The following is a 25833-nucleotide window of genomic DNA, read 5'->3' as shown; positions in this document are numbered from 1 at the left end:
TTTAGGAAGAAATAAAAAAAGAATTTGTAATTTACTTTGTTCAACACTTCTCCACTATTGATTCATACTTTTGATAGACTATTACTCTACCTTATCAAAAATTTGAAAAAAAAGTGTTCAAACAGATAAATAATATGAGTGTTAGCAAAAAATAATCGATTTCTTCTATTTGAATGGGGTTAAGGAGAACAAAATAATATAATTTTATGTAAAAAATTAACAAAAAAATATTCTTGGTAAGAATTTGAGGCCCCTCAAATTGGGGGCCTAAGGCATATACCTCAAATTTTGTATGCAAGAGCCTCCCCTGCTTGATACCAAACTACATGATTCATTTCTTTTGCTGCAATTATAGGTATTTTGACAGTGGATAAATTTGTAAAGGAGACATGATATGAAGGTGATAAATGTTGCTAACTTAAGTAGTTATAAGCTGGATGAGGGTTACAAGTAGTTCGAGTACCTTTCAAAGAAACATAGGAAGGTCCAGCCTATTACTCAATGAAACAGGGAATGTAGTTAGTCTAGGCAAAGAAATACCATGTGGACTTTCTATACTTTAATCATGCTGGATGGACAAGCTTCAAGCAAGGTACATCATAGGTATTTTCTTGGGGGTACTCTCACCTTCAAAGGGTTACAAATGCTAATGTACTGTCCATAAGTACTGTGTGAAGCAGATGCAAATTTTATAGACACCTCCATACTTTTCATCAAGTCCGTTGAATTAAATAGCCTTAGGTAGAGTTCTTGTTATTCCAACTCTATTGACTCCAGCCTTCTCATATATGAACCCATTAGAGCAAATCATTTTACTCGTGTCAGTTAACCAGATCAAGTTTTAACTAAAACAAATAATGCTCATCCTAATCCTTGCCTACCTCATTAACATCTCTAAAGATGTTGTTATTTCAATTATGTTGTTAGACTTTAACTAAAACTCATCCTTTCTCCAAATTCATGCTTTGCCACTTAAAATGCAAAGAGTGGGATTGGAAAAATAAAGGGAAAGGATTTGAATTGTATGTATACCTTTACACTTTGGTATGCCTTTTATTTAATCAATTTCTCAAATTTCTTGTATTATTGTGATTGGCAGTGTTAATCCGTTTAGACTTATTGGAGTTGGACTGACAGTCTGGACCTTTGCTACTGCTGGTTGCGGCCTGTCAATTAATTTCTGGTCCATTACCATCTGCAGAATGTTAGTAGATTATGCCAGTTCTTTCGAATGCTACCTGTTTTTTCTACTTTTTCTTTTGAGGGTGGTGGTGCTTCTATTTGTTAATAATTTATTTCCTCTATCAGGATGGTGGGTGTTGGTGAGGCATCTTTTATAAGCCTTGCTGCTCCATTCATTGATGACAATGCCCCAGTTGATCAGGTTTGTTTTGCATTTGTGATTCAGCTATGTAAAGTTGCTGACTGAGTAGATGATGCATGCTGTACTGCTTGTCTTTTATTTCTGTACTGAGGCAAAGGAGATTCTGGGTTGCTCTGGCCTCTGAGTGCTAATATCTATTGCTAAAGTGATGGGTAGTTCTGTTGTTCCTCTGCCTCTACTCCTGCTCCATTAATTTTCAAAATTATTTATGCTTATAATACAAGGTGCAAGCTCTCGCTTCCTTTTCATTTTTAAATATGATATGCCCAGACTTTCTGAGGCCCCCCATAAAAGTATGATTCCATTAGTGGGCACAGTTTTACCCTTTAGAAGGCTTCTCTGCATATTGCCATTGAGAACTATGGGTTTATGATTTATGCGCTGGAGCAAAACTGAGAGTATCAGTCTGTTAAAAATTGTAACTCTGAAACATTGGGATAACGCTTCCAGTCCTGCACATGAGTTTCTACTTAAATGTTACCTAGTCCGTGGATTACCCTGTCTCCTGGTAATGAAGACCAATCACAATTCCTGTAAACAAATATGTAATATACTGTAGGTAAGATTCAGTTAGTTTGAGCATGTGGCTGTTAACAACAAGGTCGGAGGTTCAAACCCTCCTTCTAGCGTTGGTTCTCCATTTATTTACACTAGGTATGTTGTTGTACTGTAGGTTAGGTTGATTGAACTCTCTTGTTGGCTTGGTTAAAGCAAGTTGTGAGGCAATTACTTCTTTTTAATTGGTGGATCTATTTAACGTAGATCTTCTGTTCAATATTGTCCATGAAGATATCTGTCAGATACTGAGCATAACCTGGCTTTATGCACATTGTTTCCTATTTTTGTTGTTTTGCTTTTCTAAACTGTATGGTTTCATATTTTGTTGAAATTCCTCAAAATTGTGTAGTAGATGCTGTGATATGAACAACAATGCTTCATAATGGAAATGAACGCTTGTTCCAATGTGACCTTCTTGTATCTTTCCTAGTTTATCATGTTAACATAGACATCCAGTTAAATATAACTTTTTTTTTCTTGATGATCTCTAGCTTTTACATGCTTCTTCAACTTCATAGCTGCTTGTGTACAACTGTCAAATGTTTCTGCATCTCATATTATGTCTGTAATGTGACGCATGCTAATTCTCCTCCAATGTCAGAAAACAGCATGGCTAGGAATATTTTACATGTGTATACCAACTGGGATTGCTGTTGGTTATGTATATGGTGGATTGGTGAGCTTGCTTCAGTTGCTATGAGTTGAGTTTTTCTTGGGGGAAGTATCTTTTGTGGAGCATGTGAAGTCTTACTAAAGCTCCACTCTGTGGTAGGTTGGAAGTCTTCTTAATTGGCGTTGGGCATTCGGGATAGAGGCATTGCTGATGCTTCCTTTTGCAATTTTAGGTTTTGTGATGAAGCCATTGCAATTGAAAGGTGATATAATATTAATAATTCAGTTCAATGCATTTTCCAGACATTTTTAAAAATGTTTCTACAGGATTCTCGCACACCGGATCAAAAAGACCATTGACTTCTATGCAGACAGAAGCAGGTAATGCCAAGTATCACTCATATGTGTTCATTTCACCTTGTCTATATAATTCAACAGGGTTCACAATTCTTGTCCTAACTTACAAGATTGCTTTACCTGGATGATGTGCTTGGGAGGTACATCCTCCCAAATATGTTCATCTGTGAACAGTAATGTTATTTTTGGCTCTTTTCTTTTATAAGCAAATCCGTTGCCAAGAACTCAGTAAATCACATATGAAGATCGTATATCAAAAGATAGTAATTTTGTTGGGAGAAGTTCTTGTTTTGCACACATAAAACCTTAACTGCTAAATAATACTAGAAGTTAGGTTGATCATAGATGTATACCAAGTAAAATAAAAGAATGTCTCTTGAGGTGCTTCCACCATGTCCTATCTAGATTTTTAGAAAATCTCTTCTGTTTGTGTATAAACTTGATGATGTAATAGTATTGGTTATTTCATGAAATTTGTTAGCTCCTTGATTTACAGTTCGTTATTACAGGAATATTGTACAGGAGCTACTATTTTGCTAAGCATCGATGCAGTTTAATGAAAAATACCTCATTTTGCTTGATAAAAAATGTTTTTTGTGTCCTACGTAGATGTCCATATGCGCCAATTAGTAGGATCATTTTTTTTAAAAAAAAATTATGGCCACATGGGCTGGATTTTATTAACCAAAATGGTCCAGCAATAGTAAGTAGGAACATCAGTATCATGACATAAGGTGATACTCACCAGTACGTATGAGCATCAATATCAAGGCATAATGGGATAGCTGGGGGACAAGGTAAATCTATTGTTAGATTGTTCAAGGAAGTAGTCTAAAAAGACTTACAACCTCCCAAATTTAATCCCAACGTACTAATGACAGAACACAATGTAAAGACCTACACAGGTTTACTAACTAATTGAGATTAATAGAGTTGTCGTTATACTTAGACTACATCAGGTGCTTGTCAAGATTGACCAACTAGTTGCCGTTTTATGTTCGCGAATGGATGACTGAAATTTAAAGAACTTCTAGTTTTAGAAAATCCGTCGCCTTTAACAAATTATTTGGTATTATAATGAAGGCATTAATATAATGATGTTGATAGAAGATTCATTATCGTCCTTACTAATTAGATAGGTTGTCGTTGATTGATTGAATGATTTTTTAGAGTACATTGAATGATTCTTATCATTATTTTATCCTGGTATTGATAATGGAATGAGATCATCTAATCCCACATAGAAGGTGGGATAGATAATCCTGGTTATAATCCCAGGATAACCTAGTTTTGAACCAAACGACCCTGAGGGATAACTCAGCACTGTGATGGATAAATTTGATGTTATCTCTGTTCCTTTTCATTTGTTTTCCTTGCAAGGTTCTTTCTTGTGATTATATCAATCACACCATAGTTTGATCTTAATTTCTTGTCATTAATGCAGTTGCTTCACCTTGTCAAGATGGTTCATTCCAAACAAGGAATGACTCCATGGATGAGTAAGGAACCTTCATAAAAACATGGTCCATGACAGCCAAAATTTACCATCATGGGTGCAAGCATGATTGGAATTGGCATTCACTGATCGCTGTAATATAGTAGACAACTTCGTCATGCATCTTATTTTTCTCTCTCCTTTGCAGTTCAAAAAGTGCACCCGGAATTTTGAACCAATTGACAAGATTTTGGATGGATATGAAGGTGCTTTTGCTTGACAAGGTCTACATCGTGAATATCCTAGGTATTGTATTTACTTGTTCGACTTTGTTAATTTGATGCTTCTTTGTTCTTAGTATTCTTATACTGGCATGTGGTTGAACCTATTTTAAATTTCCTACTATCTATCTTTACTAATATAGATGTGGGAAGCTCCAAATTAAAATACCCCTCTAAAGTTGATGACCTTTATAACCCATTAGAATTAAACATTCATAATGTTAATGTAAAAATATTTATACACCCTATTCAGTATTATAGGCTGTGTTGTGTATAACTCTTCTCTCGCTTTTCTCTCTATTTTCTTCTCTATCTATCTCTCCCCTTCTTTGGGTACCCACTTTCCTAGGGTTCCGATGGATAACAGCATCTATTTTGCGGTGGGTTTCAAATCTTTTGACATAACAAAATCATGTGGCACAACAGAGATATGGTATGACTTATGAGTAGACTGAGAGGAGTAGAAATTTTATCCGGAGAACATCTCTTAACAAGATGACTATGGAATGGATCTCTCTAAGTCTGAGAGAAGCATCCAAAGTGAATGGTAACTTTGTCAGAAGATGGAAGAGAGGAGTTAATTTCTCAGAAACATTTTGCTCTAGGAATTTTAACAAGTTTGGCAGGTGTATCAGCATTGTGAGTTTAAGGGGGAGAAGAAGATCTATGGTAATCATATACTGGAACTGACATTAATTTAGGATGGAACTTTATTGCTGAGAAGATAGAAGTTTTTTTGAAGAAACAGGATCCCCATTTCTAGGACTGAGTCAAGATTGGTTGACAAGAACCTCCCATTCTCTGAAGCTGCCAGGAGCTTTAAGTGGTTGAGTAGGGAAGGTAATGAGGGCATCTAAGACTCCGTATCTATGAAGGGAGGAGTATATGCATTGATGAGGGGTCAAGCTCCCAAAGTGAAGTTTTACAGAGATGTTTGGTTGGGGCTTTCCCAGATAATATCTCAGAGTTTCCCATCCAATCAGAAGTCAGAAGATGGGCAAACACCTCATGGAAACAAGTCATGGCCTGAGCATTTATGAATTGGCAAACATAAATTTCCTTTTTGAGTTCGCATTTCCATAAACTTTTGAACAGTTCTTTTTACTCTTAACAACGTTTGAACAGTTGAACTTGTCAAAGGTAGGTACGTATATCCAAATCCTGGTTTTTGAGATTAGACAGCCGACTACTCATATAATAAAAGTGGGAGATTTTTTGCATTATAGTCCACGAGCCTTTCCCAAACTAAGAAGCACGTCTGGAATGATTGAAACAACGCCATCAACTTTGAATCAATAGCTTTCCAGAATAGACTACGTAATTGAGTATCAATCTTCTTCCATTTTCCCCTATCCTTTTCATTAATATCTGTAGCTTGTTTAATTGAGTAATCATGAAAATGTTTCCCCTTACACCATAGTTGTATTGAAGATGACCAAGTAGTTTGCACTATCTATTAAGGGTTCAGTAGTGATAGAATGGTCCGATTGTTCAAAATCACGGTTTTAGAACCAAAAATATATAATCCAAGGACATTTTTGTCAACTTAGTTGAAATAACCTCAAATCACGGGTAAGATACAGCTACCAGAGAAAATGATGATCGAAGGTCTGGGACAGAGCAGATCTCGTCAGAAACAGTGAGGAAGTTTGCCGAAAGTCCACTGCCTCATTGGAAAGTGATCGGAATCTAGTGGAACCTGTATAGGTGATTTCAGAATCAGGGGCAAGTCTATCTGAGAAAAGAAACTCTCCCTGAAGCGGTTGGAACAGATCTGGCTGAGTTTTGGTCGTGGAGGTTTCCTGGTTCCATTGTGGTGTTGGTTTAATCACAACACCAATAGAAACACAGGTTTATGTCAAACAGTCGTGAAAGTCGTCAGAAGCTAGCACGACAACATAATTTTATCCTTCCTATGTGTTACTGACGTTAATCAGGCTCTAATACCATGTGAAGTGGAAGAGAAAATAAGAGAAAAGGAGTAAATTAAGTTACCTACCATGTATATTATAGAATCTTCACAAGGATACCGTTTTGTAAAAAGATCATCTCAAACTCAAAAAATAATCCAAGTGCATTAAAGTCTATCTAAAAAAATCACATTCTTTTTTTTTGGGGAAGTTACACATTTGGCTGCTCGTCTAAAATTTGTACAGCCACTAGCCTATATGCATATATTATACTACTATTTATACATATCTTATACATCTGTTGGCTAATCTTTTGTTAGGCAGTTATTTAAGTTAGTTTCCCTTCTTTCTTTTGATAGGCAACTAAAAACAATTGTTGCTAAATAGGATCATCATTCATTTTTCTCAGAAACTTAAATTTTTTCCTTTAATTATTATTTTGTAACTCAAACACATTCTTTAGTATTCCATCCATTTTAAAAAGGATGACCTAGTTTGACTTGAGCGGAGTTTAAGAAAAGAAAAAATAACTTTTTAATCTTATGGTTCTAAATTAAAGTTATGTCAAATCATAAATCATATATATATATATATATATACATACTAGATAATTTTCCCGCGCTTCGCGCGGTCATAAATAATAATTGCATTGAACTTGCAAATAATCCTTTACTAATATCCATACATTAAAAATAATGAAAAAATAGGTTCTTAAAAAAATATTAGCAATATTCCAACATGAATTTGCTTATTTGTCATTATCATATAATTCAAGAACCTCTAATGAATGAATTATTCAGGAAATAATCAATCATTGATCTTTAATCATCATTAAAAGGAAAATGAAGCTTCTCAAAACCTCTTTTCTTTCCTAATATATCTATACCGTGGGGGATAAGACTATACTTCAATCAAGGCTTCAAATCTTACGACATTACCAGATGGACTTCCAATCATGTTTTCTGGTATTATTGGGTAGAAAGAAGCAGAAAGAAGATGAGTAGGATTACACTTAGTGTGAAGGTGATGGAATGGATATGCTTCATTCTCAGTGAAGCCTCATCCGACCAGAAAAATTTAGTGAGAAGATGGCGATACAAGGACCAGGCAGCAGAGCTTTTTGGTACTAGGAAATATAATGCTCATGGGAGGTACATGAGCATTCTGTCATTAAAGGGAGAAGACAGATCAGTTATCATAGTACCTGAATTAGACATTAATGCTGGGTGGAGGAGTGTGGCATTTAAGATATAAAGCTTTTTATTAAATGCATACCACAAAAGGAGTTGAAGATCAAGTCCGAAAAATGTGACAAAATGTCTCTTTTGCAAAGGTGGTTGAGGGCAGTAAATGGCAGAGTAGCAAATATGAGGCACCCACAGTTAAGGACAAAAAGACTGAATCCGAGGTAATTGTCAAAAGCAGAGAACAAGGTCTGCTGGGAAGGTGCATTGTCGGATTCTTTGAGAAAAACAATGCAGAAAGGCCTACCTTATCTGATGTTAGACAATGGTCTACAACAGTGTGGAAGAAGGCTTTTGGAGTCAATATATATGAGATGATGGGTGGACACTTTCTCTTCGAGTTCCCCAACAGATATATGGCGGAACAAATCCTTCAGGGAGAATGGATGTGGAAGAGAAACAAAATAAAATTAGAGTGGTGGAACCCATATGTAGGCTGTGAATGGATGTGGAAGAGAAACAAAATAAAATTAGAGTGGTGAAACCCATCTGTAGGCTGTGAACCAACTACAAACAAACCCAAATCCACTTGGATTAGGGTTATGGGTCCTATGCATTTATGGACGGACGAGACCTTCAAGGAGATCGGCGAGCTCTGCGGTGGATGGTTGATGATGGAAGAGGAGACAGAACTGAGAAAGATTCTGAATAGCATAGTAACTTATAAACTTTATCATGAGTGGCTTCATCTAGCTCTAAAAAGCTTAAGTTTTTCCCACTTACAATTTGGAGCAATATGTCCATACTTTCCACACTTATAACACTTGATATTCTTCAATTCTCTTTTAGAGAAGTTTTTGGCAAATCTGGTAGCCTTGCGATGAGCTTTTTTAGCTTCATGCTTTTCTTTGTATCTTTTTGAACGATGACGTCTTTTGTGGAATTTCTTTGGATCATTCTCGTCATAATTCTTCTTTTTCTTATCACCGGATGGTCCTTCGATGCAAATTGCGTGCAAAAATCTCCTAATTGGGATTTTTCTAACATCTGGTTCCTTTTGACCTACTGCGCAAGTTTTAACTCATTGCACAGATTTAGTCCTTCTTGTGTGCAAGTGCCTATCAACTTTCCATAGGTGTAGTTATCATAGGGAATCTCAGAGAGGTCTCCTCTTAGGGTCTTATTAACCCTTTCAGCAAATAACGGAGGAAGTCCATTTATGAATCTTGTCTTCCAATAACTTATTTTACTTTTCGGTAAATCCATAACTCTACTTAGGAAAGTATCCTTATACCATCTAAATTCTCCTAAATGTCTACACTTAAGACCATTTAGAAGGGTACGAATAGTTTCATTTTGGTTGGAAAATCTTCCATTGAAATGTTCTAGAATTGTGAGAACAAGGCTATAAACCACATTTTCAATATTTTGTTTAGTCACCTTTTCTGTTGGTTTACAATCTTCACCAACGACTATTTCTCTTTTTATTTCCTCTTTGGAGGCATTAGTAATAGCATACTTCTCTTCAGGAGATAGGAAATTATCCCACCATCCACGAAGCTGTCCTATAAATCTTGCAATAATCATCTTACAGGTAGCATGATCAGAATTATTATTCGTATGCCTACAAATAGACGAATACATCAACATCTGATGTACCATAATTGAAACCTGCCTTTCTGTTAAGCCATCCACTTCCATTCATAGACCTCATTTCCACTATATGAAGTGTTAGTCTGATTCCAATTTCTCTTTTCTATCAGAACATCTTGAGGAGTTGGACGGGGATAATAATTAGTCATCATAGAAGGAATAGTAGCATAGCCACCTTTACCAACAACCTTTTGTTGGTTATGATATCTGGATTTAAATCGTCTAGAATTAATCTCAGAGATTTCCAAATTATCATTCTCTGAAATTGTCCTTTAATTTTATTAATATCTGAAAAATCATTTGAAAAGTCAAGAGGTTTGGTACTTAAACCAAAAAGCTTTTTATCAACAAGACTTTCTAAATCATTAAAAGATTTTATCTTAAAGTCAATAGTATCACTTAGAGTATGCAAAAATAAAGGCCTACATCTAGTTGGGCCATAAATAGGAACATCAGGGGTCATAGTGGAAATATGCTGTATATCCGCTAAAGTTCTATACCTGAAAAAGATCGCCTATTATAAACAAGAGATTTATCATGAAATTGGATACATACTCTTCCATCAGGATTTTGAGTAATATGAGAATACTGACTGTTAGTAGCTTCATTAGTCATCTGCCTCAGAGATGTAAGCGAATTTAAAGTCCATGTAGTTGGGAAATTAATTTCTTCCCACTTAATCGGTCTTCTAGTGGTGACCTTAGACTTTGTAAAATTTGTTTCAACCAAGATAGCTTCATTAGATGTATCATATAAGTTACATCTAGGACTCAGAGTAGACATTAGCTTATAATAGATTCTATGAGATAAGCATATAAGTTCAGAACCAGGTGCATAATTATAACCATGTGTTTTAACATTTAATGTCAAAGCATAGAGTATATTAACATCAGATAGTGACAACTGAAGATCAGGTTGTGTATTGAAATAAACTGGACCATATGCCACAGTAGATTCAATTGAACCCATCAACGATTGTCTAAAATTCAAGTTTCTAGCATCCCTTAAAGCTGCTAAGAAAGTTTCAGGTAACCCTTTTAGGGTTAAAGGTTTAAAAGCAATTTGAACTATATCGATATGCATAAAATTGTATTTGGATTTATAAAAATCAATATCTTGCTTATTTAATAAAAAAAATAGTTTGCTTATCTGAATTTAGAGCCAGTGATTGTTCAGTTGTTTTTATCAACTATTTTGAAGAAAGTCTATCAAACTATTACAATATAATATAATATAATATAATATAATATCTTTTTGAACCCCCTCGATGAAAATCCTGCACAGTGATGTAACACTTTATTATAGCCTAGAACACCATTTATTTTTTTCTCATTTTCGGCCTTCTTTTTTAATCTTTTTTTCCATTTATATAATATTTGACATAGTTAATAGAGTTATTATAATATAATATAATATAATATAATATAATATAATATAATATAATATAATATAATATAATATAATATAATATAAATTGGGTATTTTAAGTAGAAGTAGAACAACGAAAAACTTAAAAACTAGTTTAAAAATTTGAAGAAACCCCTCTATTTATAGCCAACAAAGGGTAGTGTATGAAAATGTTTATTGTGCCTTATAAAAAAATGTCACAACCCTTCAAAAAGTTCATAACTCATCGGAGGAGTCATATGTCTTTGGAAAAGTCAAAGTCCTTCGAAAAAGTCACAATTTGTCGGAAAAGTCGCATACCTATAGAAAAGTCACAACCCTTTGAAAAGGTCACAATTCATCGGAAAAGTTTCAACTCTTTGGAAATATCACAACCCTTCAATGTGAAAAGGTGTCTGTCTGCCTTTAATATAATATATACTACTTCTGTCCCAATTTATGGGACTTACTTTCCTTTTTAGTCAGTCCCAAAAAGATGACACATTTCTATATTAAGTAATAATTTGACTATAGAATGTCTATTATAACCTTAATGAAATGATTTACAACCACACAAATTTTTATCATTCGTTTGGACCACAAGTAGAGTTGTCAAAAAGGGTTGCTCCTAGCCCCACCTGGCCCAAGCTTCGCCGGCCAAGGAATTTGAAGGGCTAGGGCCAGTGTTTTGGGAAGCGAGAAGCGGAAAAAAGCGACGAGGGCTTGCTTCACAGAAGCGAGAAGCGTGAAGCGAAGCGCGCGCTTTTTTTAAAAAAAAGCGACATTTAGTATAAAAATAAAAAAATATTAAATAACTAAATAGAGGTAATATAGTCTTAGATTGAAAGAAATTACATAAGATTGAAAGAAATTACATAGGCAAAAATACTCACAAGTCATAACATATAAAGCAAAAAATCAAAAACATAATTAAATCACAAAAATTCAAACTCCTATTCTTCAATAAGACTGCTAGACTGATCACAAAATTAAAAAAAAAAAAGTAAAAGAATTAAAAAAAAAACCCAGAGGAGGCAGCAGTCAGTAATTAGAAACAGAGCAGGCAGCAGAGATGAAGAAAAGAAGAGAAGAAGAAAAAACTAGAGTAGTCGAAACTCAGAGAGATGAAGAGATGAAGCACAAGCGAAGATTGTATGTTTCAGGAGAAAAGAAACTCATAGAGATGAACTAATAAACATTAGCTAAAAAAGAGATGAACAAAAAGATACCTACAGTCGTGGTCGAGGTTGAAGAGAGAGGCAGCCTCAGTTGAGATTGTCAGGAGAGAAAGAAGGGAAAGAAGTATTGTGAAAGAAGAGTCGCGAGGAGAGAAAGAAGGGAAAGAGTCGTGATAGAAGAGTCGTGAGGAGAGAGAAGGTTATATTTCAGATTATTTTTTTTAAAAAAAAACCTAATTTTTTTTAAAAAAAACCCTAATTGTCGCTTTTTTTTTTTAAAAAAAACCCTAATTGTCGCTTTTTTTTATAAAAAGCGCGCTTTTGCCTTAAGGTCGCTTCTCGCTTCTTCATCTGAAGCGAGAGCTTTTTTCAGATCGCCTCGCCTCAAGATAAAAAAGCGCACAAGGGTCGCCTCGCTTTGAAGCGCGCTTTTCACAACACTGGCTAGGGCGGGCCAGCCCTTCACTTGGAAGGGCCTGAAAATTCTCAACCCAACCTAACCCAACCATAGAAGGGCTGAGGGCTGAGGGCTGGGACGGGCTAGCCTTTTTTTTCTTTTCAAACATAAAATTTTGTAACATCAAGAAAATGAGAAGATATTCAAATCAAATATGGCAAACAATAGTGTCGTTTCAATAACACTAGTAAAAAATCTAGTGTAATTAGCATGTATCTAAGACACTAGATATGCGAGATACAGGGATGTAGTGTGATGCATTCTAGATACGCGAGCGAGATTAGAGGGAGACGAGGGCATGGGATTTGTCGATGTACCCTAGATACATGCGAATACACTTGGATAGAGTATATCTAGAACAAATTAACCTTATTTTGAGTCCATGTATCCTGAGATAGATGTATCTAGATGAACTAAAATCTTGTAAGATTCATAATATTACAACATAACGTGCATTTAAGTAATTAGCTCATATACTAGCGAGATTGTTGTAAGTTGCCCTTAAATGGGCCGATCCCGATCCAGCCCTAATCAATCCTAAGGCCAAGGGCTTATATGGGTTGGGCTTATAAGGCCCTAGTTTTAAATGTACTTCAAAAATCCTATCCAGTCCTAGCTGAATAACGGGTTGGGTTGGGCCGGCCCCATGTGCCAAGCCCGTTTTGACGGCTCGAACCACAAGTTTTAAAAATCTTCATTAACTCTGTGTCGAGTCAAAGTGCCTCACATAAAATGGGACAGGGGGAGTATAATATAAAATAAATAAATAAATATAATACAATCTAAAATATAGAAGATATACTAAATTTGGTGTTTTAAGTTGGGGGTATTGTAATAATTTAACAATTAAGCTAGGTAGTTCATTCTTTTAAGATAGTATAGAATATATATTGATAAAAAAATAGATATAGATTTGTCTAATTTTAATTTGATATGAAATTTTTGAATATAAACAAGACTCTTAATTTAAGGATATGTAGAATATTAAAATGACTTTTAACTTTGTGGTCTTAAAGAAGCGCCCCCACCCCAAAGAAAAGAGGACATTATATATTAAACTGAATAATAATAAAAGTACAACAAATATATTGGAAACAGAGGGGTAGTCATTAATCTAGTTTGTACTCCTCAAACAAGTTTTTGATCGAATCCTTTTTCTCCAACAGTTTGAGACTTTTCACAACTTGAAAATACCAAGTTGTAGTTTGTGCAACGGAAAATCATTGTTCTTGTCAAGCAGAAGTTACTGCAAAAGTAATATTTATGACTATGAAAATGAGTACATATTTATTATCTAGATAGTTTTCTCGTTTGTAGTTGAGTTATTCCATTCTCCTTGTTGCATCAACTTTTGTTGATCTATCTAATTTACCCACAAAAAATATTGTAATTGCATAATTGAGCACCTCTCACAATCTTCCTTGTTTTAAGAAGAAGAACAAAAAAATTATAAAATTTGTAGTTTAAAATTGTTATAAAACCCACTATTTATAGACAACAAAGAATAATATGAAAAAGTACTTATCGTGCCTTATCAAAAAGTCACAACCCTTCAGAAAAATCACAACTTTTTGAAAATGCCATAACTCATCAAAAAAGTCACAACCCTTCGGAAAAGTAACTACCCATCAATGTGAAAAGGTGTTAGCTTTAAATATAATATAGAGTAAATAAATTGATAAATATAATATAAAATATAGAATATATACTAAATAGGTGTTTTAAGTTGGGCTATTATAGTAATTTAACATGCAAGTTAGGGAGTTCATGTTTTTAAGGTAGTAGATATAGATAGATAGATAGATATATTTATACTAAATCATAAAAGTGGGAAGCTCCATAGTTGAAAGTTGAATTACAAAAATATCCCTAATCATATTAAATATAACCACTTTGTCGTGATCACTTAATTAACACTATCCCTCTAATTACTTTTACATAGAAAGTAAAATGTTTATCTTGTATCATTGATCACTTGATTAACACTATTCGTCTAATAACTTTTACATGTTAGAAACTAAAATATTATCTTCTATCAATTGGATAATTAATTCAGTTTCAATAGTGTGTGTGTGGTGGTGGTGGGTTACTATTTAATCTGCAGCTATTATTGTAGACTATTGGTGTCCAAACCTTTTAAAATTACCAGTTACATTATCAAACTTCTCATATTACAACATTTATATTTGGTCTTTTAAACTTCAATCACTTAAATACTCTATACCCTTTTCATATTTTTTGCACTTTATAAAGTTACCACACTGTCAAATTTCTTTATCATTTTATTTTTACTCCTCTTCTGTTAGACTACACAACAAGCTGTTACTATTGGCCTTCTATTTGTTGAGTTTTGCCCAGTATAAGGTAATACTATTTTTTCTCTTTGAACAAGTTCAGTTTCTGCTTACTGCTTGAATATGGCTTGTATTCACGAAATAATGTGTACAAATAATGTATTTTATTTTAGTAATGTCACACACTTTATTTTTTTAGTTTGCTCCAAAAGAATATCACTTTGGGAGTAATTACTGAACCATATTTATGTGACTTTATAATGTTTTGCACTCATTGACATGATTGTACACACGCATTGCATGTGCTCATTGATTAGCTTTTCCTAAATTTGTTGTGACTCATATATGCACTGAACCAGCTAGCATATTTCAATTACTCAGTGCTAGATTCTGATTATTCTATTTGAATGTTCTTTTGCAGGATACATAGCATATAATTTTGTAATAGGTGCATACTCGTATTGGGGACCAAAGGCTGGTTATAACATATACCACATGGTAAGCATTCGAGTCATCACTTCATAAGTATTCTCAAAAGACACATGTGTAAATCTGTTGATAACATGTTTCTTTCTGTGAGCTAGTCCTTCTTGAGAATTACTATTTGTAAGTTTAATGAGTTCAGTTGGTCAAATGTCGACCCTGTTACATTGTTTTTGTTGCATTAACTAGTTATCACTCTTGAATTTTAAACAAATTAAAACCAAAAAACATATGTCTGTGGTAGGTAACTGATCTGCAATTGGTTCCTTTTGCAGAACAATGCAGATCTGATGTTTGGAGGTATTACTATCATATGTGGAATATTTGGAACCTTAGCAGGAGGTTTTGCTCTGGATCGAATGACTAACACGATATCCAATGCCTTTAAGGTAGATTCCTTGCATTCCAAAGGTTTTCTTTTAATATCTAAATCTCACAAAACTGCTTTCAGATCTAATGTTCGGGAGCTTGATCACTCTAGTTGTATTTGCATTTACTCAAATGATCAGCCTTCTCTTGTGTAGTGTTCCTGATATGATGCAGGATACACTCAAACGGATATGGTAGATAACAAATTGATTAATGAAAATGACTGGAGAGAATTCTTTTAGGGATTGAAGAATAAAAAGAAGCTCAGAACGTTATTGAATGTCCATGTTAACAATTTATATATGAAAATAGTTACCCCAAATAACGACAACAAATAAAGCTGTAAAGATTTAAAGAATAGAAGAATTATTGTCATGAATCAAGCTTGAGAGTAATTGCCAAGTACAATCCAAACAAAGAGATTCTACCCTCATAATGTGTGTATCGAATCTCAAAATATGTCATAAACTATCAACCAAGCTGATGAAAAATGAGTCCAGAGGTCCTTTTTTTTGACAAAGAGTACAGAGGTCCTTTTAAAGGACCAAAACCACCAGTTCATTGCTCTAGGCTTTGGTCTTCTGCACCACATGACTTTTGGTAGAACGACCAGAGCTTTGTGTAGGAGAGTCAAAATGACGAACCATTTAAACTTCTGGGAACTAGATTTCCATATCTAAAATATTGGTTTAGTTTGCATGTTTTTGATTGAGAAATGTTCTCTGATGAATTGAAGTCATGTGCTACTCAATCTCAAATGTTGCTCCAACTATCCAACTCTTATCTTTTTGACTTCTAAATAGCTCCTTAGCTCCGTAAGTTACCAGCTTAAAAGAAAATAGCTGCTTAGCCCCATTTTGGACCTCCATGAATCATATACATATGGTATATAAATTCAAGTCATTAAATTTCTTTTTTCTTATGCTATCTGGGCCTTCCAGGATCATAGCAGTTCCTTTTGATATTCTCTGCATGGTGTTGCATCCTTCTTGTGTCTTGACCTTTCCTGAAATGCGAAAGTGGTGTCTTGAGGCCTAGTAAAAGGTAGTACCTCACTTATTAATAGAGGAGCTTGAGTAGTTCTTTCTTCAAGTATATCTGGTCTATTACCCATCTTGTGGAAAAGAAAATTTAGAAAAGATACTTATATGAAAGAGAAAGGTTAGTCATGTTATTGTTAAAAATTTGGAGGGTCATGACAGACACCTCCGAGCATTCTACCCACCTAGCTATATCTGACTTCACTTATGCTTAACTCAATCAAGGCAAACAGTGGGACTCTAGGCAGTCCTGTTCCTACAAATGGACTCCTGGTGGCCCTATTATCACGCTGCAGTTATAAGAAAGGAACACTACAAGTTTCAGAGTGTGTTGTTTGTTAATAAATCTTGTTCTATAGGTGTACGATGTGTAATTAAATAAAAAAGCGCTAAATGATTTCCCTTTCAGTTTATTTTATCCCACGATTGACTAAAATATGATATTAAGTGAAGGAAAGGGAGGGGAATTTTAGGAAAAAGATCTTTTTCCTTTAGTATAATGGAAAATGTTTTCTGGAAAATGATTTTTCTCTTGTCTGGTTGCACTAAATTTCATGGCAATGTTTTTCCCTGAATCAGTAAAAACACACCAACACATCCTCAACCCACCCCCTTAACTGCCCTACCCTAGCCCCACCCTGCCTACCCCATTTCCACCCCGCCTACACCCACCATCAGAAGTTGCACTCCGAATTACAAAACCTTGTAGTGTTCTGCTTTGGATACACGCAAATGCCCTTAAAATGACATTTTCCAACTTGCACACCAAATACAAGAAAATGAGTAGAAAAATCACTTATATTTCAAGAAAATATTTTCCTTCATACCAAACACACCCCAAACTCAGCTTTTGGCTCTAATCATATCAAGTTGATCCACTAGGGACAGGACCGAATATGCATCAGAAGTAAACCCTCCCACAAAGTATATGGCACATGTAACATAAGGAGTACAACTGAAGATGGGGCGCAACTCAAACTATAAGCTAAGATAGACTACTAAGACCTTCTCAAATGGCTTATCACTGTTGTTGATCGAGAACACGTCCAGAATATATGTTGCCCAGGCTCTCCAAAAGGATGTCGCACCCGTGTTGGATCCTTGAAAAATGAACTGCTTTCCACCACACACGACATTTTTGAGGAGTCCGAGCAACCTAGCCCAAAAGTCTAATGCTATGTTTGCCTCTGCATTTAAACATGAGGTGGGGGTGCGTCATCTAAGACCAATAAAGCTTTATTGATCTGTTCCTAATTGTTTGGAATAAGTGTAAGAAGAAAATGTATGCAAAGAATAGCAAAAAATGCAAATGTAACTGCATCCAAACTGGTGTTGTGGTTATAGGCTAAACTAGTTGTTGAAACGTACACCTAGGTGCCTCACAGAACTGTATGCAACTTAACTTGCAGCAAATAAATGGGAAGGCTTCCATCAAGAAATGGACTGGTGTCATGTGTACATCATGACACCAACCTAACAGTAGAGCAGTATTGTACTTGAAATTGGCACTGCTAGCAAATTCTTGAACTGCAGTGCTGGCAATAGTCAAACAGTAATAATACAACTCGCACTGCAAGTGTGATTATGTGATGCTGCGCTTAGCTAGTCGATACAAACATTTACTCGGTATCCATCATTCACCTCCCCAGTAGCGTACTCATGATATTTTTTAAGCGGTCAAGAAAATAAAGAAATAAAGCACTTAAATGACATTATATTAGAAGGTTGCATCTTTTGTTACACTATACTCCAACATAGCATGCTCAACAAACTGTTGGGGATTAAAACAACGTAATTAATCAGAAAAACTTTCTTTGAAGAAACGGTATTTTCGAGGATAAAAAAGTACCTTTTTGAAGATATGCTTTTCTTACCATTGGGGATTAAAACAACGTAATTGCTCATAAAAATTCTCTTTGAGAAAATGTTGATTTCGAGGACGAGAAGTACCTTTTTGAAGATATGGTTTCTTAGTGCATCATGGTCATTTGGATGTGTTTTTGGATGCTAATCTTTTTCTGGATCAGCTTTTAAGTAATTTAAATAATTAACTCTTTATTCACGTTTTCCTGTCTTATTGACCCTTTCTTCTAAGCTAGATGAATTTTGAGATGTTAAACTAAAGTTTTGAAATTTTGTAAGATGCTTTATAAAAGTAACTCTTTATTGAATTACAAATGAAAAGTCAACTTATATAAACCTTAAATAAGTTCATAGAATTCAACAAACGAAAGAAAATAATGATTATTTCCAAATTATTCCAACTAGAAGAACAAGAAAAGAAGTAGTAGGAAAGTTGGGACGCCACCTGGTCCATTAGTTTAGTTTCTCAATACCTACCAAGAGCATAAAAGGGCAATATTTAAAACACTGTTTCTTTTGCTGTCAAGTATCATTTCATTGTTTTTGGCGCTATTTGCTTCTTTTGCATATCATTTATATAGTAAATTTTTCCGACAGATGACACCTCTTAACACAAGCTGCATCCACAGCTGCACCTACCAAAATGAAAACACTGCACACAACTATTATACTCATGTTCAACCTCAAAAACTATACATCAATATATGCATACGAAACACATATGTGGATGGAATGTCATAATGCAACTTCTTAAATAAGAAAAATATTTCTTGAGATTCAACTATTTGTAACTTTAACTTGCAAGCCAATACACGCTCATTCCAATGTATACATGCTATGTTGCTCGTACTCTTCAAAGATATCGACGGGTGCATGTTGGATATCTCAAAAGTAGTTCATTTTTGAAGAATCCGACAATGGAGTAAATTTTCTTTTTGGAGAGTACAAGAAGCATAGCATACATGGACACCAAACTAGATATGATGCCATTAACACAATCTCCAACCACAATACATGCTTAGTTTAGTCAAAACAAGGTAAAGTCACCACTTACTCAAGTTTGAAACTTAGGGGTTAATGCTATTTCTCTAGTATGTCACCATGTGGCAATCCACACAATTAACTGTTCCAAGGTGCCGATTACATCCAAATAAATCAGTTCTAAACGAGGTCTTAGGACAAAGGTCAAGGTGGTCCGAATCCCGTCATACTGATTAACCCATTTCCATTTGATTTCTAAATTACCCATAGCCTAATAAGATCAGTCCTATTACTAGGGCTCATCAAAATATCCAAACTATTCAATCCCCAAAAATTCTATGTTTGAAATTTTGGCAAAACTCATGAGTTCCTATCTTTTCTTAATTTTCTTGAATTGTGGATGGTTGGTAAGAATTTCTCAGCATATGAAGCAATGATAACAGTAAGATATCTTATGGTATGAAACAATTTGAATTAGTGTAATAAGTTGATCACTAACTCAAAGCTAATGAAATAGATATAGAGAATTTTACCTAAAAGGCTCATGGAGATGCTGCTCGGAAAGGTTTCTTCTGGAACCTGATGTGAATAAGTTATGCCAAGGACTCCTTTATATAGAATTTGGAAGTGGACGGCGTGAAACCGTGTCCAACAAGGTGATTAATTTGTTAGTACTCCTAGAAGGAGTCTTAAATGCTAATTCGTATTGTATTAATTATGTGATACTCTTTTTGAAAAGGTAAGCATTATATTGTAAAACAAAGCACTTGGCACTAAGAAAGTGCAAAAGCAGTACACTATCTTGAATTCCTCATAACAAACAAAAACAAAATGGGAGGATTCCACTGTACAAAAATCTATTCTTGCAAAGTATCTGTAAAATGTAATATGCTGGTTCACCCTGAAGATTACACTAAAAAACCAACAACCACAAACATTTGTATTTGAGCTTTTCTACGTTATCTGTTTTCCGTTCAAAACATTTTTATCATTTTTTTCCTTCCATACAACCCGACACACACAAGCAGGTATTGTATTCCAAATCTTCTTCAATAGTTTACTAATTCCTTTTAGTGTCCAGCAGTGCAATGTCCAGCTTGCAGATAAACCTATTTCTCCCTGTCTTCTTCTGCTGTCGAAACGCTTGTTAGCCATCGAAACTGCATCTGTAATTTTCCTCTTTTTAATAAATGTCATTGGAGATTCTGCAACCATAGCATTCATTACCTTCTTTGATCTTTCTACTAGTAGTTTAGAAATGATTTTGTGGAAACTCCCCACCAGACTTATTGGTCTGAAATCCTTTATTTCCTCTACCCAGCTTTCTTAGGCATTAATATTTCTTTCAATATTTCCACTCTGATACAAAAAGTTCACCACAGTCATAATATTTTTCCTTTACTGCAGTCCAGTAGTGCTTGTAAGATATCATATTGAATCCATAAGGTCCTGGAGCCTTTAACCCTTCATCGCTTCTAATAATTTCTACCACCTCACTCTTCCTCAGAGGAAGACCTTTGGAGCTCCTCCTTATCCACCTCATTTAATCTGGGACAACTAGGTTTGAAACAAGGCCTCCACCCCTCATTCTCTTTGTACAGGTTGCTGTAGTGTTTAATAATCTCTTCTTGATAATTTCCTTGTCCTGAACTATCTCATTTATTTTCAGCTTCTAAATTAAGTTGTACCTTCTATTTGCATTGGTACTTTTGTGGAATACTTTGGTGTCTTTATCCCCCACCTTGATCCACAAGAATCTGGATCGTTACCTCTTAAGATATTTCTTCATGCTTTGCCACCTCCTGAAATTCCATCATTGGGGCTCCCCTTTCTTCTATTTTTCCTTCATTTAGTCTCGCTCCTTCTTCAACCATTTATAATACCTCTATTTTCATCCCTATGCTGAGAGATGTGGTATTACAGGTTGTTACATGTGTAAGTTATACTTGAGCATCTTCTGGTATCAGTTTGAACTTTGAAGTGCGCAATCAACAAATAAACATTATATCCAGTGCTTGTTCAGTCAGAAACCCCAAATTTATGGTGTTCCTCACTAGGATGGAGAAGATTGATTACTTGGGCTTATACAACTGTTCTTGTTTCAATGAAGCAGATTCTCTGTCATCAAGGATGAATGGCGAAGTTCAGTTGTCATATTAATCTCACGTTCTCTCCTGTGAAGTATTGATTTTATTCCAATTCCTGCCACTAATATGTCAGTACTCTGTGCAGCTTCTTGCAGTGGCAACATTTTTTGGAGCAATATTTTGCTTTGCTGCCTTTTGTTTTAAGAGCTTGTATGTCTACATCGCTCTTTTTGCCATAGGAGAATTGTTAGTATTTGCAACACAGGTAATTTAATTGATCATGTTATTTGTGTTCTCTACTCTTTTTTTGAAACTGATTTCTGTTCTCTACCCCTTTTTTTTTTTTAAACTGATTTGTGTTCTCTACTTTATATCGTAGTGCTTTTAATAACAGATTCAATTTTGCTTATTTCTTAGCACCATGCTTTCTTGCAAGAAGATACGTTACCCTTCCTCTTTTCCTTCGATTCTTGTGATCTTGTCTAGTGTCAGTAGATGTTGCATCTGAGATCAGAAGTCTAATTTATTGTGAGGCAAAAATAATGATCCAGAACTATTAGAATTATTTTGCTATGATTGGTATTGCCACTGAAATTTTTCCTTGCTCTTGACTGGCTTTGACATTGTTACCTGTCATATCCCAACTATTTTGACATGGCTTGGTTGTATTTATCTAACATTCAATGACTATTAGCCAGTTCCTTACTTCTTTAACATTGTACACTACAAATGCAGGCCCCGGTAAATTATGTCTGTCTGCATTGTGTCAAACCAAGTATGAGACCATTATCTATGGCTATGTCCACTGTTTCCATTCACATATTTGGTGATGTGCCTTCCTCTCCTCTTGTGGGGGTTCTCCAGGTTTGTTTTTTTTTGAAGTAAATTTACAAAAGCTTCTGTTGATGCATCTTTTTCTAATTTAGTCTGTTAAATGTGGAAAAAGTTGATATTCTATAATCATAAAAAAGATCCCCAAATCCCTGTAATCAGGGTTGCGTATTGGTCGGTTCGTTTTGAAGTTTATTGGTTCGACCTATCGGCTATCTTTTTGTAGACAAGCTAAATCATTAAGATATTGGATTATCGGTTTATTGGTTATTGACAAGCTAAAAATAATAATAAAAAATCCTTCGGAAACGAGGTGACAAACCAAATGAACCATGCACATGAGTTGATAGATAGCATTTTGCTCAAAAGCAAACACCGACACATTGTCTAATTACCCAGTGTTTGAGACAACAAGAAATAAAAGTATGAAAGTAAACCCTTACGTTACACCTTGTTTGGATGGTTGTTAACCATTTTATTTTATTGTATTGTTAGTTTAAGTACAATGTTTGTTTTGATTATTACTTAAATTCTATTGTATCATATCGTTTAAATTCATCGTTAGGTGACAACGAAAAGACCATTTATGTAACAACCAATTTGGTGTGATTGCGTCATTACCTTAATATTTTCTTCTCATTTTGTCATATTATTTAATAATTATATTTCATCTTTTACCCTACCTTTTCATAGTAGCTAGACCCCGTGATGTTCTTGTAGGTTTACCATTCAAACTATTGATGTGTGACATTATGTAACAACGGAGAACGATATAATATATCTCAACATTGTATTCGTGCAGTACAATACAATACAATATAATACATTATGAAATAATACGTAACAACCATCCAAACAAATAAGTCAAGAACTTTATATACCAAATGGTGTAAATATAATTTATTAATTTACTATAGAGTTATTGGTTAAATTAAGAAAAAACCTCAAACCGTTAAGAACAGATAACCCGATAATTAAATAAATAATTAAAACTGTTACCGAAACTGCTAAACCAGTAACCCATTACCGATAAGCCAATAAGTTTTTTTTCGGTTTGGTGATCCTTCCGATCATCAGACTTTCTCTCTCCACCTTCTCTTCTCTTTTACTCCTCTCTCCTCCTCCTCACACTCACGAGAGAAATGGAGGACACCATCTGTTTTGCAATTGGATTCAAGTTTTTTGACACTACTTGGTTAGAAGACTGGTATGAATGGACTGAAAGAAGTAGAAATGCCATCACTAGAACATCTTTCACCAAGAAGACAATGGAATGGATTAGATTCTCTCTGAAGCTTCTAAGACAAAGGAAAATGAAGTCAAATGGTGGATGAGGAAGTCAGTCATCATCATCCCTGAACTGACTTTCAGTTCTGTCTGGGTCTTCATTGTGGAGAAAACGAGGACATTCACTGCCCAACCAAAAGAGGGAGATTGGCAGAGATAATCACAGATTGATAGACAACAAACTTCCTTTTTCTGAAGCAGTCAGATTTCAGAAACAGTAAATGGTGCAACAGGGAAGCAAATAATTAGATAACCACATACCCATACCCAGTAATCTGCGTGCTCACATTAGACTAATGACTCGTGAGGGAGGATCCATTCTACATGTAAAACTGGAACGTGCTTCCACACATCCTTAACTTAATGTACCATGAAGATGTTTACATGATCGTAAGTTCGTAACTGATTACAAGGCATGAATCCGTATGCCCATATATTCAACATGACATACATATAAGCAACGTGCATGCTAAACTAGTAGAACCTTGTAAATCAAAAACACATAAACTTAATGTTCTAGCACGTACATTTTACTAGCTTATACAATATGCACATTCAACAGATATAACATGTTATGCATAATGAAGTTGCAATAATTTAATGGTGAGTTGTTTGCTTAGTAGTTTGATCACATTTCTACTTGGTAGCTGAACTTAAAATAGAATTGGACTTTTCTGGACACATTTACTGTTTTAGCAGTTGTACGTTTTTATTTCCCGGACGTGGGAAGTGATGAGGCTTCTAGTTGGGATGTGGGAAGTTCTGACTTATTCTCTGTATCAAGACTAGATTTGCCAGACTTTACTACCAGCAAATAACATAACACTTTCTTATACACAGCTATGTATATTTCCAAAAGACAAGAAAATGCCATGATGCTGATATTTGGCTGCTAAGTTTCTTTCCAATGGACAAAATTGATTGACCAACTCTACCTCTTAAATATCCCATGCCAAGAAGGCTACTACTTTTAGAGAATACAAGCTAAGGAACCTAAAACCAGAAAACACACATCTTTTCTTGCTTTAAGATAGATGCTAAATATTTTGATACATGAAAATAGCAATTATTTTAGGAGAAGTTGTTCCAATAATTAGATATGTTCCCTATATCCCAACAGGATGATCCTTTTCCCTTCCTATTAAAGCAATGAAATCATAAAACAGGGTTGACTACGTGTTAATTGATTTTGATAAGGGGTTCACACATCAAACAAGGTTCCCATTCCCTTTAGTAAATGATAATAATGTCAGGACATGATTAAATCAGTAAATTTTGATATTATGTACTGACGGCATTATTGATTAAGAAATCAATTACAAGTAACTATATACATAGTCAAGGTGGATTGGCGACATAGAAAAGATGACTAGTGTGTGTTGAATAAATTCTTTCTCTGTCGGAGAACTTAAACACTAAACTGTTTTTAGTTAATCATGGTTATCATATAGTTGATTCAACCTTTTAACAGGATCACATTAATAATTGGAGAGTTACTGCTCTAATCCTCACATCGGTTCTGTTTCTGGCGTCTGGAATATGGTTTATAGGTAAAGTTTTCCAACAAATTTTTATATCCATCCAATTGTGATTGAAGTAGCAGAAGATTAAATGTTTCATTTCTTTGTAAATGCAGGGATCTTTCTTCATAGTGTTGATAGATTTAATGAAGAAAATGAGCTTCAAGTTAGTGTTACTGACAGATCAAACACGATTCCACTACTTGGGGAGACAACTCAAAGTCTTTGATAAACCTTTGTTTTTCTCTTTTATCATTTCCTTTTGGGACTTGCAAATTTGCTGTGTAATTTCTTTGATACTTATCTATCTTGTGTTTAGATTCTGTTTATGCATCAAGGGAAGCTTCTTGTCTCTCTCCAGTGCAGTAAAACCAAACCTGGTGGTGAAAGGACCACAATTTGGCTCAAATCTTTTCTACTTCTCTTGTTAACTTTGTTGAAGAAAAAATAATATTGATATTTTCGAATCTAGGAAAATCACATAACTACAAGCGTATTAGATGAATTGCAATTATTAGCAGTATTCTTATTACAATTGCCACCAAAAGTAAATTCATATGATATACCAAAAATTAGGGGTGTACATGGTTGGGTTGGTTCGGGTTTTTCAAGTATCAAATCAAACCATTTGTGTCGAATTTTTAAATTTATAAATCAAATCAATAAATACGGGTTTTTCAACC

The 25833-nt window shown here is 34.7% G+C and overlaps 1 protein-coding gene across 1 annotated transcript in view; it reads left to right on the top strand.

The window, feature by feature from the left end:
- LOC107004844 (probable sphingolipid transporter spinster homolog 2) overlaps positions 1 to 25627 on the top strand; it is a 33564-nt gene extending 7937 nt beyond the window's left edge. The window contains exons 4-16 of the mRNA XM_015203221.2: positions 1100 to 1204; positions 1309 to 1384; positions 2544 to 2618; positions 2715 to 2817; positions 2882 to 2935; positions 4356 to 4410; positions 4555 to 4652; positions 15111 to 15187; positions 15448 to 15561; positions 21658 to 21777; positions 22248 to 22376; positions 25102 to 25180; positions 25267 to 25627. Of these exons, the coding sequence (XP_015058707.1) occupies positions 1100 to 1204; positions 1309 to 1384; positions 2544 to 2618; positions 2715 to 2817; positions 2882 to 2935; positions 4356 to 4410; positions 4555 to 4652; positions 15111 to 15187; positions 15448 to 15561; positions 21658 to 21777; positions 22248 to 22376; positions 25102 to 25180; positions 25267 to 25379 (1198 nt within the window). The 3' untranslated portion in view covers positions 25380 to 25627. The remainder of the gene's footprint in view (positions 1 to 1099; positions 1205 to 1308; positions 1385 to 2543; positions 2619 to 2714; positions 2818 to 2881; positions 2936 to 4355; positions 4411 to 4554; positions 4653 to 15110; positions 15188 to 15447; positions 15562 to 21657; positions 21778 to 22247; positions 22377 to 25101; positions 25181 to 25266) is intronic.
- Positions 25628 to 25833: the final 206 nt, after the last annotated feature.

Source organism: Solanum pennellii, chromosome 11 (genome assembly GCF_001406875.1).
Source record: "Solanum pennellii chromosome 11, SPENNV200".
NCBI classification, from domain to species: domain Eukaryota; kingdom Viridiplantae; phylum Streptophyta; class Magnoliopsida; order Solanales; family Solanaceae; genus Solanum; species Solanum pennellii.
This window is presented reverse-complemented; position numbering and strand designations above follow the sequence as displayed.